We start from the raw sequence: 18,040 nt of genomic DNA, 5'->3' as shown, positions 1-18,040 counted from the left end.
ACTATAATCGAGTTTTTGTATACATTGAGGTATGTAATCTGAAATCTCTAAATAGAAATGTCTACCCGATATGAGTAATGATTTTGATTTCGTACTGATGAGTTAGGTACTGTTCTCTTAATAAGATATTATTTTATAGTTTTATGTACCTACTCTAGGTAATTAACATTGAGGTAAAAGTTGGATATAGTTAAATGAAATTACGTGTACTTTTATAATGTTTATTAACTTAAGAACTATGTTCATATTACACAATCACATTAAATTGTACCCTTATTCGATGGTGTACCCATGTGGCGTATCTGAGGACAAACCTTCGTCTATCTTGTCAATTACTCTACGCGTTAATTCGTAAACTTGGTCTAATAACGTATTTTTCACTACATATTGGGCACACAGCTCGGCATTACATTTACATATATGTTCAAAGTTCTCATTCAATTTGTTACTGTCGTAAATTTCTATTTTGATGACTTTTGTACCTCCATTCCGATGTGGTTTTTTGATAAACGAGTAAACGGGTGTTGCCTTCCTCTTGACCCCCAAGGACAGACGTCTCACCCCTGACTCCCGTTCACTCTGACTTTGAGTTTGGGATGATGCCAAAGGAACGAAGTTGAATAGGTGTTCTGATGTATCCTGTAATTAATAATTAAGTTATTAGTTTAATGTTAACTACGAGTATTAACTTTTAATTAAATGAAAACTTGAAATAAGTTACATTAATAATAAAATATTTTATTGCACACAAAAAAAAAAAAACATAAGTTACAGAGAAATCCGATGAAATTAACGAAGTAGGTGACTACAGGTGGACTTAGCGCTAAGCAGACACATACATTAAAAATTGTATTTACTTAATTATTATTTTATATCAATTACGTATGAGTAATGTAACCATTATAATTTGAAATTATTTTATAATAATAATACAAACACTCACTCTAAAAAAAATACTTACCGACATATTTTCCGTAGAACTAATCGCGTTGAATATATAAGAGTAAATAATATTTTCACTTATTTTCGGGGGTTTATATCTGAAATTATTGTGTTATTAGAGTTCAAAATCAAACGTTTAAAAAAAATGACATCACATTGTATTGAGATACGATTGGATTTACGATGTTAGCAATAATGCACTAAAGCAAATAAAATATACTAGCTCCGATCGCGACATTGTCTGTTTTTCTAAGATTAAAACCATAAAATGAATTTAATGAATAAAAAAAATATATGGTAAGTACCTTCACGTATTTGTTTTATATTATACACGGTGATCTGATTTTGCTGCGTTGTGGGATTTGCAATCGATGATTGTTTCCACCGACTAAGTGCTGAGTTGCGTTTTTCAATCACGTTGACAAATTTCATATAGGTATTGCGTTAGCTCCACGTGAATTTTCACTACTTAAGCTCCTCAGATCGATCCTCTTGATTCATTCCGCTACACAGGAAGCAAGGAAAACCCACTGTTCTCTCTACTGAAGCTACAAGGACATCATCATCATACAATGTAAGTGTGAATAAATGTATATTGTAATGTTGCTTATATAATTTTGACGACTTATCTGACCTACTGGTTAGTGACTAGCTACTAAGCCAGGGGCTTCTGGGTCGAATCTCAGTAAGGGTTTGTGTGATGAACACATATATTTGTTCCCGAGTCATGGTTGTTTTCTATGTGTTATTATGCGAGTACTCGCAACGCAAACTTACTGTAGGACTTAGTAAGAATATCCTATATTATTTATTTATTTATATTCGCAAAGTAACAAACTCGTAAAAATAATTAATCATTATTCAAATAAAACAACGTTAGAGTAATGGAGAATTATAATTATAAATGAATTATTTTAATAGCACATTATTTATTTTATTTCCAGGTCAAAACCCTCGTCCCACGCTGAAGATTTATATCTCTCATCCTCCACGGAGGAAGATTCGTCGGCACCGCCGCCGCCACCGCCGAAGGTTGACGTGATCGACAAAAAGAAAAAATCCAAGCCGCCGACATCGACGAGCTCGAGCAAGAGGTAGGTGTATACATAAATATTAGATAGTTGTGTGTTCTCAAAACCATAAAATAGCCTTTACGTAGTATTCTAACGCAGATTATAAATTAATAATATTTTAATAGTAACTTATTTTTATTTCCAGGTCAAAACGTTCGTCCCATACCGATTCGTATCTCTCATCCTCCACTGAGGAAGATTTGCCAGCACCGCCACCGCTACCACCGAAGGCTGACGCGGTCGAAAAAAGAAAAATCCAAGCCATCGACATCGTCAGCAAGCTCGAGCAAGAGGGTCAGAATAGCTCCTGTGAAGCCGCGGCACGGCACTGCAGCGGAACTATTCGGTGCCGATAGCGATGACGAGGGATTAGAAGCGAACCAACCTGCAGGGGAGGGTAAATTATTATCGTACATTTCACGACGACTTGCGAACGGTTTTGCTCGTCAGACAAATCCTGATAAAAAGGGCACCCACTTTGTTGAGGTCAAAGTGTATAAATGCGATGATATTGAAAAGGTGACACCAGTAAATCGATGGCGTCATGCTGTAGTAAATATTAAAAACCGAACCGATGATAATACTGAAGCTTGGAGACACTTGGCTAATTTTATTCACGCAACCCGAAAGGAATACCGAACATGTGCGCCGTCATTTGTTAGCAATTATTATTGATCAATTTAAGCCATCGTATATATCTCTTATTACCACACTTATTAGTGCATCTGTAATAAAATACGAGGATTATAAATAAATGACTAATAAATAACGAGCTGATATTTGTGGTATTCCTTTTACGTTCTGTGAATAATTTTAACTAAATGTTCAAACGTGTTAGAGTGAATTTATTTCTTTTTCGTACATAGAATTATTCCTTTTTGTAAAATATGGGACCAATTGCATAGATTGAACTATGCGTGGATCCAACTATCCTGAACACAACGTAAAAGTAATAGCACAGATGTGAGCCCTCATTTATTTGTTGACATCTATTAATAATGTTTTTTACCCATATTCATTTTGAATTACATTACCTATGTTATGAAATGGAATATAAGTATTATATAATACATACTTTAATTAATTATAAATGTATATCTATTGTAGTACTAATTTGGAATAAAATGATATCTATAAAGTGTGTTATTTTGTTTACAGTGGGATCACGTAACCGTCCGTTATCCAGAACTATTTTAATGAAATGTGACAAATGTCAAATTAAATTGCCTAAGAATGAATACAATGCCCATTTGAGAACTAATTTACATAAATCGAATTGCATATTGAAAACTGATTTGAATAATATTGAAATTATAGCAACAGCCTTTAAAAACAGAATAGTCACCTATCGTCTGAATGCAACACAAAATGAATACGTAACTCCTGAGACGTTTTTGTGTGATATCAAAAGTAACATTATGAAAGTTGTAGAAATGTCATTACGGGAACATAAAAGTATCAAAATAAACTATGAGCTTTTCGTTTACTTTACATTACCTCATTCAGGCAAACAACAGTTAAAGTCATTCAATACAAAATATGATGTTATTTATGAAAACACAAATATCAATGAACTGTTTGAAAATACGATTGAACATTTAAAAAATAAAGTTATAGAATTTGAGCACCGTGAATCAGGCTGGTCTTTTGTCGTAATAAGTCATTTAGAAGTTAACGTAAACAAGTATTGTCCGATGCGAGGAGGTACTTACATACCTTTACCCCCAAGTGTCAAAAATACTAAAAGCTGCATTAATATTCAAAACAACGATAATTGTTGCTTTTTATGGAGTATACTGGCTGGTCTATATCCTGCAAAGAATAATGTGTGTCGAACTAAATCATACCCGCACTATTCAGATGTTTTAAATATCGATGGAATGTCATTCCCATTATCAGTCAGCGATATACAGTTATTTGAAAAAAATAACCCTGATATAAGCATTTGTATATATGGATTGGATAATAAGTATGCAGTAACAGGTCCTCTATATAGATCCAAATCAAAGAAAAATAATCATTTTAATCTATTATATATTGAAGTCGTTGGTAAAGGACATTACTGTTTAATTAAAGACCTGGTACGATTAGTTAGAAGACAAGTAACTTTACATAGAGGCCACATGCATTTCTGTGACTCATGTTTGCAATTTTTTAAAAGCGATAATAAATTTAAAACACACCATTGTTCCGAAATTGTAACAGTTTTACCTAATGAAAATACTGTCATTCAATTTAAGAACTTCGAACGTAAACAAAAAATCAATTTTATTATATACGCTGATTTTGAAAGTATGTTAATTAATTGTAATTCAGACAGTAGTAAAAATACGCAAAACCTAAAAAAGCATGTCCCGACATGTTTCGGTTATTACATATGCTGCTCGCACGATGCAAGTTTGAATAAATATGTTTCTTACAGAGGTGAAGATTGTGTAAAAGTTTTTGTTGAATGGTTAATAAACGATATTCATGAAATTCACAACATACTAATTAAAAATAATCCTATGAATCCATTAACATATAAAGAAAAGTGTAATTATGAGAATGCTACACACTGTCATATTTGTAAGCAGTTTTTATTTGGTGACAAAGTCCGTGATCACGATCACATTACATCAGAGTACAGAGGTGCAGCTCATTCACTTTGCAATTTGAAATACAGAATCTGTTCCTTTATACCAGTTGTCTTACATAATTTGACGGGGTATGATAGTCATTTATTTATAGAAGAACTTGCAAAGTACCCCGGGTCTATCAAAATAATGCCACAGTCCAAGGAAAAATATTCAAGCATAACAAAAACTATATATTCTACTAACAAATCGAGCGCCAAACCAATTGAAATAAAGTTTATCGATTCTTTTCAATTTCTTAGTTCCAGTTTATTTGAGTTAACCAAAAGTTTGAATAAAGAGGATTTTGTTAACTTGTCTAAAGAATTTACTGATACCCACCACTTTCAGTTATTAACACGTAAAGGTGTTTATCCCTATGATTACATTGATTCCTGGTTGAAATATGAAGACAATAAACTACCGACAAAAGAAATGTTTTATAATACTCTAAAATCTAAACACATCTCAGATATTGATTATAATCATGCCGAAACTGTGTGGTCAGCTTTTAATATAATGACTTTAGGGGAATATACTGATTTATACTTAAAATGTGACGTCTTGTTGTTAAGCGATGTGTTTGAACATTTTAGAAATACAAGTTTGAAGCATTATAATCTAGACCCAGCCTATTATGTATCTGCACCTAATTTAAGTTGGGATGCTATGCTTTTGTTTACAGACGTAAAATTACAGTTAATACACGACTTAGAAGTATATCAGATGATAGAAAGAGGGATACGTGGTGGATTAGCCCAGTGTTCTCTTCGGAATTCAAAAGCAAACAATAAATACACCCCTGATTTTGATACTTCTAGACCCACCTCATATTTGATGTATCTGGATTGTAACAATCTCTATGGTTATGCTATGAGACAAAAATTACCTGTATCAGACTTTGAGTTTTTAACTTTAGATCGGGTTAGAAATTTTGACATACTGACTATACCAGAAAACGGTGAACATGGATACATTTTAGAAGTTGACATGAGTTATCCTGATCATTTACACGATCTGCATGCCGATTTGCCTTTTGCACCTGAAAGGTTTGTTCCCCCAGGTGGGAAGTCAGAAAAGTTAATTGCAAATTTATATGACAAATACAACTATATCATTCATTTCGTACATTTGAAGGAATGTTTAAAGAACGGGTTAGTGTTACAGAAAATACATCGCATTCTACGTTTTAGACAGTCTAACTTCTTACAAAAATATATTGATCTAAATACTCGATTACGACAAGAAGCTTCTACTTCATTTGAAAAAGACTTTTTAAACTATTAAATAATGCTATATTTGGAAAAACAATTGAAAATAAGCGAAAACATTTACATGTTCAATTAGCAATAAAATGGAAAGACAATGACAATAAAACAAACAAACACTTAGGTGCAGAAAAAATATTATTAAAACCTAATGTAAAGAATGTATCCATATTTAATGAAAACTTTGTGGCTGTTCAATTAAGTCCTGAAAAAATTTGTTTAGACCGCCCGATTTATATTGGATTTACAGTTTTAGAATTGGCAAAAACACATTTATATCAATTTCATTATAATTTCATTAAAAAAACGTACAAAGAAAACGTGAAACTCTGTTATACTGATACTGATAGCCTTCTTTATAACATTATTACTGATGACTTTTACAATGATCTAAATAAAAACATATCAAAATATGATACTAGTAATTATGACCACAATAACCCTTATGGTATACCTAAACTAAATGCTAAAGTACCTGGTTTATTTAAAGATGAATTTGGTGGTACGGTAATTACTGAATTTATTGGATTAAGAGCAAAACTGTACTGTTTAAAAAATGTAAAGAAGACAATAACGAAAGCAAAAGGTGTCACAAAACCTATAACGAATAAATTAAGAATTAAACATTTTGACAAAGTTTTGCAAACAAAAAAAGTGTATACCCATAATATGAATATGATTCGATCAATCAAACATGTTTTATATTCACAGCAAGTTGATAAAGTAGTTTTAAACTGCAACGATGATAAAAGGCAGATATTGCCTGACAATATACAAACATTACCATGGGGGCACTGTAAGACTATATTTTAAATTATATAATAATGTGATACTAAAATTTGTTTTTGTTTGTTTTTTTTTTTGTACCTATCTGTAATAATCTCCAGAAATTTAATAAATGTATTTACTCTGTTAATCAATTGTTTTATTTATGTTAAGACATATCCTATAAAAAGCGTTGAGATATCATATTTTTTTCATAATAACAATGAAATTCATTAAGCATACCCAAACTCTGGAAGTAAATAATATAATCGTTGAAAATGACGTGCATAAAAATACAAGACATAGTACATTATTACCTAATACAATCCGCTGTATAATATGTGGACCTTCAAACTGTGGTAAAACTAATGTAATATTAAATTTATTATTACATGAAAATGGTCTAAAGTTTAAAAATATCTATTTGTATTCAAAGACCGCTTTTCAGCCAAAATATCGCTACCTCCAACTAATTATGGAGAAAATTCCAGATGCTAACTTTTTAATATTTAATGACAATAAAGACGTTATCCATCCAAATGATGCTATGACCAATTCAATCATGATTTTCGATGATGTTGTATGTGAAAATCAAGTGAACATTAGGAATTACTTTGCTATGGGAAGACATCGACAAATTGATTGTTTTTATTTATCGCAAACTTACTCCAAAATTCCGAAGCAACTGTTAAGAGACAATGTGAATCTCTTAATTGTTTTTAAACAAGATGATACTAACTTAAAACATATATACAATGAACATGTAAACACCGATATGGATTGGATAAAATTTAAAGAACTTTGTTCAATTATATGGGATGATTGTTTTAGCTTTTTATTAATTAATAAAGATTGTACACTAGATAAAGGACGATATAGACAGGGGTTTGATACATTTATTTACTTTTAAATTTCCCATTATTTAATGTTTTAAATGTTGACGAAGGCTCACTTGAAACTGAGTGCTCGTATTAAAAGGTTGGTGTCAAGACTGCTGAAATGGATACACATTTAAAAGATCAACTTATCAAAGCAGTAGATAACATAAAAAACAAAATAAAGAAGATAAATAATGAAGAACATGAAAATAATATTAATTTAAAAAAAGTTTTTAAACCTATTACTGAACCATTAGAAAACCTCGTTATGCAAAGTTCTTTTGTTAAACCAGCTATTAACATGACTACAAGTACAGATACGAGTGACAAATCTCAGAATTTAAATGATTCTATAGGATACAAAAATTTCAAAGAGATAATTGCTCCTGATCAGCATTCAGAATATTATGAATACTCTAATGTTAGTAATAAAACTTCTCAAGAACAAAATAATGATACACTTCTATCTCTAAAAAAAGAAGACATGATTGATTTATATGAGGACATCAATATACCATTCGGGATTCGTAGCACGAATAAAAAGTTGATGATGGGTAATTCTGATGTATACTTGTCTTTGGTAAATAAGACTTCCGATACTGAAAAACAATATGTTATTACTATAGACAACAAAAAATTTGAATTAACCGCAGGGTTGAAAGAACTATTGATGCGAAACAAACCCAATCTCAGTCTTGTTACTGAAAAAGATAAAACTGAATACAAAGAAATGTTAACCCGTACAAACGCACATAAACGAGATTTTGATCCAAACGGAAAATTAAAAGGAGACAAAGGTATAAAATATTGCAGTATTATCAAACCTCTCTTTTCACAATTACTTGACACTAACATTAAAACAGGTGGTAACTTACCTGCATTAAAACATTATAAAAGTAACACAGATTATATTTATTGGGATGATCCAAATGAATTAATTGAAAGGCTTAAACTTTTGATTGCATCCAAAGACGCTGGAAACACCAACCATGATAATGAAATTATATCAATTATTGAAGAATTAAAGGAAGCCGGTATTGTAAAGCAATAAAATAAATTGAAATATTATGTTAATGCTCAGTGAATAAATAAACGTGTCTTAGACATGACAAATAACAATGATATTTATAATTGTAAAGCAGAATTTAATAAAGTATTAAGTATAAAGGAGGAAAATATATTATCTAATACAATAAATACAGAAATAATAAACAAAATCGATGCCTGTATGAAAAAGGTGATGAATATAGATAAAAACATTTCGGTTTTAATGAATCGAGTAACAAAAGTTGAAAAGAATATTTCTAACAAAGAATTTGAATATAATATTAATAAACATTATGAGCAAAGCGGACGTCGTAAATGAAATTCATAAAAATGCAAGGGTGAATTTTCCTCGAAGAAGCGTCATTTTAAGAGATATTGATGACCTCTGGCAAGCAGATTTAATAGATATGCAGACTTTTTCAAAACTGAATGCTGGTTATAAGTACATATTAGTGATTATTGACTGTTTCTCAAAATACGCTTGGGCATTTCCACTCAAACGTAAGACTAAAGAAACCGTATCCAAAATGTTTGAAACATTATTATCAAGAGGACGTAAACCAATCAATTTACAAACAGACAGGGGTAATGAATTTTATAATAGTAATTTCAGAAAAGTTGTTCAAAAATATAATATTAATCATTACTCTACATTTTCCACCAAAAAGGCATCAATAGTTGAAAGACTTATAAGAACTCTTAAAGCTAAGCTGTATAAGGAGTTTAGTCTGAAGGGTAATTATAAATGGGTCGATGGAACTCTTGACCAGAAAGTTTCAGAATATAATCATACTTTTCATAGGACGGTGGGAAGAGCGCCGATCACGATCAATCGTAGTAATAAAGGAGTTGTATTACAAAGATACATTAAGAATTTACTAACAAAGAAAAACCCGGTTTGCAAAAGGTTTCGTATTGGAGATTTTGTAAGAGTTAGCAAGTATAAAGGATGTTTCGAGAAACGATTTACCCCTAATTGGTCAACAGAAATATTTAAGATAACTAATGTTCGAAATACTAACCCCACTACATATTATCTAGAAGACGCCAAGCGTAGGCCTATTTTAGGAGCATTCTATGCGCAAGAAATTCAGAAAACTTTGCATCCTCAAGTTTATCTTGTTGAAAGAGTGTTAAAACGTAAAGGAAATAAAGTATATGTTAAGTGGCTCGGCCTTCCACCGAGTGAAAATAGTTGGATTGATAAGACAAATCGTTTGTAATCGGGTTTAAATTTACTTTCACTGTTTTGTACACTCATTTGTATTTCAAACTCTACACTATAGAGACCAGTACAGACATATCCAACATTTAAATCTATTTCATAAAAAATGAAACGCACGAGAAATAATTCTGAAAACGAAAATAAGAAGAAACTTAGCAATCAGAAATTTGGAGCTGGCTTAAAGAAAACTTTTAATAATCTTGTTTCACACACTAAAAGACATATCAGTAATCTAAAGCCAAAATGTAAGAACATGCTAATGGAATTAGCGTATGCTGCTGCTCAAGAATTAGCATCGGACTTGCCTATACAATTACCCAGAGTGATACCAGTACCTAAAACTGGCGGATTTCTACCATTGATTCCAATTTTAGCAGGATTATCGGCTACAGGAAGTTTAGCAGGAGGTGTTGCGGGAATAAGAAAAGCTATTAACCATTATAAATCAGCAAAACGACAACTAGCTAAATTAAAGAGACATAATATGAAAATGGAGGGTAAATGTATTGGAAAAGGAGTGCATCTTAAACCCTACAAGGGTGGACTAGGAATTTATGTTACAAATAAAAAAAACTATATGGCAGGCTACCCAATAGAGCATTGAGTAATATCGATATAATAAAACATTCGAAAAGTATTCCTTACTTTCGTGGTGTATTCATGAGAGATGAATTACCACCAAAACCATTACCGATGGAATGTGGTGTGATTAATTTAGATTCATCTGAAAATAACGGTACTCACTGGGTAGCCTATGGAAAAAATAAAAATTATATTGAATATTTTGATAGTTACGGAAATTTAAAACCTCCAAAGGAATTCATAAAATATATGGGAGCTAATATACGCTATAATTACGATAATATACAAAAAAATCATTTATTTAACTGTGGGCATTTATGTTTAAAATTTCTGAATTCATTCTGGCAGTAATATTATTAAATAAGTAAACTTATGTGTTTAATAAGACCAAAAACATAATACAACAATATTATAATAAACGATATCTTCTACCGTATCACATTCAACCTCGAACAGTGTCTAGAATCGGGTGTTAAGCATACGTTTACATAATTTTACCTTACAAAATCAAGTGATACATTATGTATGTTTTCAATAAAAGCGGAATTACAAGAATACCATCGAATATTCAACTCCCAGTCTTCAAAGGAGCAAGTCGATTAAATTCTAGCAAGAGAATTACTAAGAGCAATAAGTTATTTCTTCGTTCTCTTGGGTTTAAAATAAAATAAAATACTTATAATAAGATGTTGCATATCACAGATATTCCACAACAAGATAATTCAATTGAAAGCTATACCATCCATTCATACAATCCCTACAATCATAGCTTTAAGGAAAATGACGAAATCAGGATACCTATAAATCAACAAGATGTGTATGTATTACCATCTGCAAGCTCCATTTACATTGAAGGGTATGCAAGTGTATGGCGAGTAGATGCTGGTGGGAAAAAAATAACAAAAGATGTAAATTTTACAAATAACCCCATATTATTTTTGTTCAAAGATATAAGTTACGAACTAAATGGGATTGAAATTGACCGGAATAAAAATTGCGGGATTACTACAACGATGAAATCTCTTATTTCAATGAATGAAGGAGAAAGTAAGAACGCTGCATTGTGGGGTTGGGATCTAAGCGGGAGTATTCTAAAGCAAGGTCATTTCTCCATTATAATACCTCTGAATAAAGTGCTTGGCTTCGCGGAAGATTATAATAAGATTTTAGTCAACTGTAGGCATGAACTTGTACTAAACAGAAGTAATTCAGTTTTAAATAGTGTTGTACTTGAAGAAAATGATCAAGTTCAAATTGATATCCATAAAATCCAATGGCGGGTACCACATGTTAGAGTTTCTGACCGTAATAGATTGCCACTACTAAAGTGCTTAGAGAAAGATCGATCTATACAACTAGCATTCCGGAATTGGGATTTGTATGAATATCCACTTTTACCTAAAACAACAAAACATGCATGGTCAGTAAAAACCGCTTCCCAGTTAGAAAAGCCTAGATATGTTATATTAGCATTACAGACTGATAGAAAACTAAACAAACTAAAAAATTCTACTATATTTGATCACTGCAATATAACTAACGTCAAATTATTTTTAAATTCACAGTACTTTCCATACGATCCTCTTAATTTAAAATTTAGCGAAGACAAATTTAGTATATTATACGAAATGTATGCTAACTTTCGTCAGTCGTATTATGGGGTCGGTGTCGATCCTCTGCTTAATCTGAACACATTAAAAAAAACTCCTTTATTTGTAATAGACTGCTCAAGGCAGAACGATTCATTAAAAACTGGCCCAGTTGACGTTCGAATAGAAATCGAGTCCTCAGAAGACATACCTGATAAAACGACAGCCTATTGTTTAATTATAAACGATCGGCTTGTCGAGTATAAACCTTTGAGTAATATAGTAAGGAAATTATCATGAATGTGATTTTGGATGTTCAAGGATTTAAAAATGAAAATAATCAATTTATACCAAAAGAAGTGGCGATTATTTCTCAAAAAAGTTTTCTTGTGTTTCTGATCAGCCCTCCCCATCCGTTCTATACCTTAACAAAGAAAGAACGTTCACAAGTCTCTTGGGTGGAAAAATACAAAGGAATATTATGGAATGAAGGCTATGTATCATATTTTAATTATAAGAATTTGATTGTTGATTACTGTAAAGATAAACACATTTATACAAAAGGTTATGAAAAAGTGCAGTGGGTGAAAGAAATAACAGACAGTGATAATGTTTATAATTTAGAACATTTTGACTGCCCAAATTTAAAGACTTTATGCGAAAAATATTCAAATAAATGTGATATTCAAAATTGTATATATCATGCTAATGTCTGCGCTTTTAAAAATGTATCATGCCTGAATAAGTGGTGTATAGAAAATAATGTTTTTTTTACAAAATAAAATATAATCATGAATACCTGTGTTATTATTTTAAAATTATGATGATCTATAAAACAAAATAATATAGGTAATAAGTAATTTTAGTACCATCATAAATATCAAACCTAAAGTCACTCGAACCAATTTGCAAATAAATAATCAATTAAAAATGGACAACAATGTGGAAGACATCGATGAAGTTCTTATTTATCAATGTCATATACCGACATGGACACCATATATTATACTGGTTTTCGAGTATTGGCATGAGTAATCAGAAAAGATAAATGGTTCGTATAGACTTGGTTACAAATTTGAATGTTTGAGTGTTACTTTTAGAATTGAATCTGATAAATCAGAACTTACTAACATCCTGCTACCTCACTACTTGAAAAGGTGACTTCTTGAATGGACACAAAATGAGTAATTATTTGAATGATCGATCGATTAAAATTAGTATTCTAATGTGTAATATTGGTGGCACCTGGATCTTCTTTGATCCAGGTGCACCAATATTACACTACTCTAGGACTTATTTCCTACTTAATTAATAAATATTTTCTTAAATTTTCCAGAGCATGCTGAACAATACTGCCATTATACTAGGATCAACGTCCTGCCCCTTCCCCGGCTGTGTACAAATTGGAACTCCATTTGCATGCCCCTTTGACTGAGCAATGTGTGTATGTGCTCGAAACACATTCACTTGCAACAGAATGACTCCCAGGCTGACCTGGCTCAGCTCCTGTATGTCTGTTCTACATAGACAATGGTAAAATGCTTTATTTATTTATTTATTATTCTTTGATTTACTCTAGGGTAAATAATATTATTTGCTCTTATTCCTGATTATAGAGGTAATAATAGCAAGTCTACTACAGACTGACTCCATTTGTTCATCCAAACTATTATACTGTGCACTATATTTGGCACAAACACTACTACTAAGTCTAAAATCTTAAGTCTAGCTTATTTATCTACATTCATAAGTACTTAATTTATGCTAACCTGCTCCATCCACTGATATCTGGTTCAACCAATTAAAACAGACAGACGGATAATCTGACAAAGTTATAAATACAGGAAACCTATGATCAACTTACTTGCTTTATTTTATAGTATACTAGAATTACTCTAATCACAATCTACTGATAAATATTTTAAAAAGCTTGCTCTTGGCAATTATGCTTTCCTATTGTAACTTTAGGTTATATTGTAGACTACTTCAGAGATTATATTATATTTACAAACTACATGTTACCGAATGAACTGAAATTTTATAAACTCATTAAGTGGGATGACAATACATTAAAAGCTGACTTCATGAAGATGTCTGACAAACAATGCAATTTATTATATGACTTGTTGACCTGTATGTACAATACAATATTACAATATCATTGAGCTGATTTGATGAAGATGACTGACAACCAATGCAATTTATTATATGACTTGTTGACCTGTATGTATAAGAAAGGAATGTACATCCAACAGTGGAATGGCAATATATCGTCGTTGAGATTGCCAATTCCGTTATGTGCATTTTTTCGATTTTTCGTTTTTTGCAGATTTGCCTTTAAAATTGTATTCCACGTCTAATGCAAAAACCAGCATACGCAAATTCTCCTTGGATCATGTTTTAACTAAACACATTTGTGATTTTAGCCCCAAAAATAAATACACATGTACTTCCAAGCACATATAGGTTTTGGTAACCAAGTAAAAAAAACGAAATTGATAATTACTACTGCACATGTGTGGATTCAGTATGGATTGTTGCTTAGTGTGCTGATGAGTTTCGGTCATATATCTTGATTTTTCAATTTTTTTTTTCTGGTATTCAAAGCTAAATATTTTAACCGTAAAGTATAACTTATTGTGTTAATATTGTAAAGTACCTTTTTGTCGTCGATTATTCGGCAAGTTTTTCACATTTTCTAACACAGTAAGAGGGTAGCAATTATACTCCATTCTAACGTTCTTGATACTGATATGAATTATGATAACTTCATATCTGACATATTTTAACACAGACACACACTCAGTAGTAATCGTTTATTGGTGTAGTTGGGCATCATCTACTGTGTAGTATATCCTGCGTAAGAGTAGCACCAACCCTGGTAAGAAAAACGAGGGTGTTGTAAAAGGCGACTAAGTTCACAAACGAAGCAGCTAATAGCTATAGGGGAGATAAGCCACTTGTCTTCGAGAAGGAAAACTACAAACTCAAGCCCGGGATGGAATCCCCGTTAGGCGCGAGTAAGGTCCAAGCTGAAATATGTGGTAAACTCCTCGGCCTCCGACGGCCAGTTTCCAAGAGGGTGGTGCAGGTGCGGGGAATCACAGCGATTTCCTTGACTCCTCAGTCCCTGGTGGTGTGTCTGCCGAGGTGTGCGATAGGGCTGCGTTTTGGCTCCTACCGTGTACCGTGTGTGTCTTTGCTGCTTTGGTATTCATCTGCATACAAGAGCCGATAGAAAGTTTAAAGTTGTGGAACACATCACTCCTCAAATCACAGAAGAAACGCATAAACTTTTAATTGACAGCCTTAATGCCAATACTTTATGCCGATGACGCAGCCTTTGTTGTTACCTCTGTGAGCTTCAGCTAATGATGGGTCCAATCTCTAAGGCAGAAATTCCACTCGATGACACGCTATTGGAGACAACCTTACGACAATAACCGACAATCTTTCGCTCTAGGCAGAGGTTGATATTTGCATCGGTAAGGCAGCTACCACTTTTGGAAAGCTTAGTGCTCGAGTATGGCAAAACAGACTAAGACCAAGGTGTTAGTCTTTCAGGCTTGTGTATAGACCATACTCTTGTACGAAGCCGAGACGTATGTCGAAGTCAAACGCCGTGGCATCTCCTTCTATAAGCGATGCCTGCGTAAGATGTTGGGCATATCATCACAGGTCGTCAAACCAGAGAGTTCTAGAAATCGCTGCCCAGTCTGACCATGCTTCTCAAACAGAGGCAACTGCGTTGATGGGTATATGCATAGTATGGAACCTCATGGAACCCTCTCGTTTACCACGCCGTGTTCTTCTGGGCATAGTAGCGAATGCCAAAAAATATGTTGGGAGGTCATTGCTTCGCTTCAAAGACTGTGCCAAGAGGTACTATCAGCTGCAAAAGTGCACGGAGAAGTTAGGAATGAATTCATTGATAAATTCATCATGCACTTTTGCAACTGATAGGACATGGCTGCCTTTAAGATCGGCTACCGAAACTAGGACACGCTTGCTAAGAAACGGAGGGAGTGGCGCAAGTGCATTGAAGATGGTCGCAAGTTCGTCCATGGACCTGGTTTGCGGCACTTGCAGACAAAAGGGAAACAAGGTAACGTAGCAAACCGTCTCAATTGGTTGCAAGCTTCCCTTGTCAGCTATGTGACAAAGTATGTCGCTATCGCATAGGTTGTCGCTATAATTACGTTGAATTTAGTCAGAACGAGTTTTAAGTTCTTTTTTTTAATTTCGTTTTTTTTCAACCCCTTTATGTCAAGAGTGGCACTGAAACTTGAGTAGTTCATGTGCTCTGCCTACCCCTTTATGGGATACGGGCGTGATTGTATGTATGTATGTACGTAAATATATATTATTAGTAATTGACAAGGAAGGTCTTTAGTTTTGTCAGATGCTGACATTTTCCTTTGCATAATATCATTTATTTCTGATACAAGTGATTGTTATATCATGTTGTTTTGTTTTTATTACCCTAAACGCACATAACTTACTCTGATAAACCTCAAATGAACAGTATTTATGATTCCTATGTGCATGACTTACACATATGTATTTAGTAAGCTCAAAACCAATACCCATATGTGCACAAAATTAAGAAAAACGAGTATATCTTAATTTGTGATTTATTATTTCCCATGTTTTTTCACACAACATATTTCTTGCTATTTTTGACACATTTTGGATACAAATTGAAATGATGTTTGTACCTACTTCTCTAGTAAATCGATTTTTTGTCTCTCCTGAAAAGTAGCTAAAATGCACATAGCGGAATTGGCAATCTCACCGACGATATATGCTTTATCTGAAATGTGTTTACCCTTCATTTTTGTTCCAGGTTTCAACGAAAAAGTCAAAATTCTCTCCACATACAAACACTTCCAACGCCTACACTGACTACTGACTACACCAAATATGATCATCACTCAACGTGTCTCACATCAAGATACTTTTTTAAAAGTCATCAAGAAGGAACATAATATCTTTTCCCATGGTTTCCTTAATAATCCTAACTAAAAGTTATTTCTCTATTTTATTTTTCCTGCATGGAGTGGCGCTTTTCCGTCTAATGGAAACGAAATGAACATATATGCTCTGGGTTTTTTTTGTTTTTGTGCACCTTTTCAATATTACTAATAAAGCATTTTGTGGATGTTTCATTTACCACCTTCCTTCATAATTTTGCTAGTGTGTGATTCACCATATCCCTAATTATTAAATGCAATAGCTACTGCAATCTGTTCACTGATGGGAATCATTTCATGTTAACACAGCTCTGAATACTACCTTATATAATGACTCGACTGACTGTCAATAAAAATATTCCTAGCTATAAGCTTGCCTGAGATTAATGAATGGTGTGCCTAACTCCTTACTTGAGTACTTAAGAACTATGCTTAAATTCTAGATTGTATGTTCTTGACATTCTTGTCAATAAGCTACTTGAATGTTTGTCTCTTTCAAGTAATTATAATTTGTTCACACTTCAGTGGAAGACAACTAATCCTTAGTTGTTAGTAAGTATGAGACGTGCTAATTGCTACTCGTTTCCCTATGATTATGAATACCATTACTTATTCTATTGTTAATTTTATTTAAAAATAAATCAAATCAATGAGTCGCCCTGTTGACAACATAAGATTATTGTCAGTATAATCACAGCTAAAATAAATATTTCACAGCTTAACGCTTGTCTAGATCAATCATCATTTTATTTCCTAGTTTTTCTCTAGCTGATAACAGCTTATCACTAATCAGTTGATAACACGGAAAAGGGGCGAGAAGATAGTGAGGTAAGAGTGAACATGATATTGTCTTGCTGTCAAAGTGACATCTACCATGATATGCGACACTTGACACATGAAGAATCGATTTTGACAAAGTATACTTAATCAAGTTTCTCTATCATTTTGTCAATAAATTTAGCTTATCCTGTCTCCTTAAGGAACATACCAATACTAGCAACTTGTACATGACATACATACATACTACATGCCAAATCTAGTTAGAAATCAATTCCTACAGAGGCCCACAGAGCAAAGTACCTA

General features: G+C 32.7%; 1 protein-coding gene across 1 annotated transcript; it reads right to left on the bottom strand.

The window, feature by feature from the left end:
• Positions 1-207: 207 nt before the first annotated feature.
• LOC125242407 lies at positions 208-1,388 on the bottom strand. Its single transcript, XM_048151210.1, has 3 exons — positions 1,248-1,388; positions 962-1,040; positions 208-639 (listed from the first exon to the last, which is right to left on the bottom strand). The coding sequence occupies exons 2-3, from the start codon at positions 965-967 to the stop codon at positions 274-276; spliced, it is 372 nt and encodes a 123-aa protein (XP_048007167.1). The 5' UTR covers positions 968-1,040; positions 1,248-1,388; the 3' UTR covers positions 208-273.
• Between the last annotated feature and the right edge of the window lie 16,652 nt (positions 1,389-18,040).

The sequence above is a fragment of the Leguminivora glycinivorella genome, chromosome 2 (genome assembly GCF_023078275.1).
Source record: "Leguminivora glycinivorella isolate SPB_JAAS2020 chromosome 2, LegGlyc_1.1, whole genome shotgun sequence".
NCBI lineage: Eukaryota > Metazoa > Arthropoda > Insecta > Lepidoptera > Tortricidae > Leguminivora > Leguminivora glycinivorella.
The sequence above is the reverse complement of the archived record's forward strand: the minus strand, read 5'-3'. Positions and strand labels throughout refer to the sequence as shown.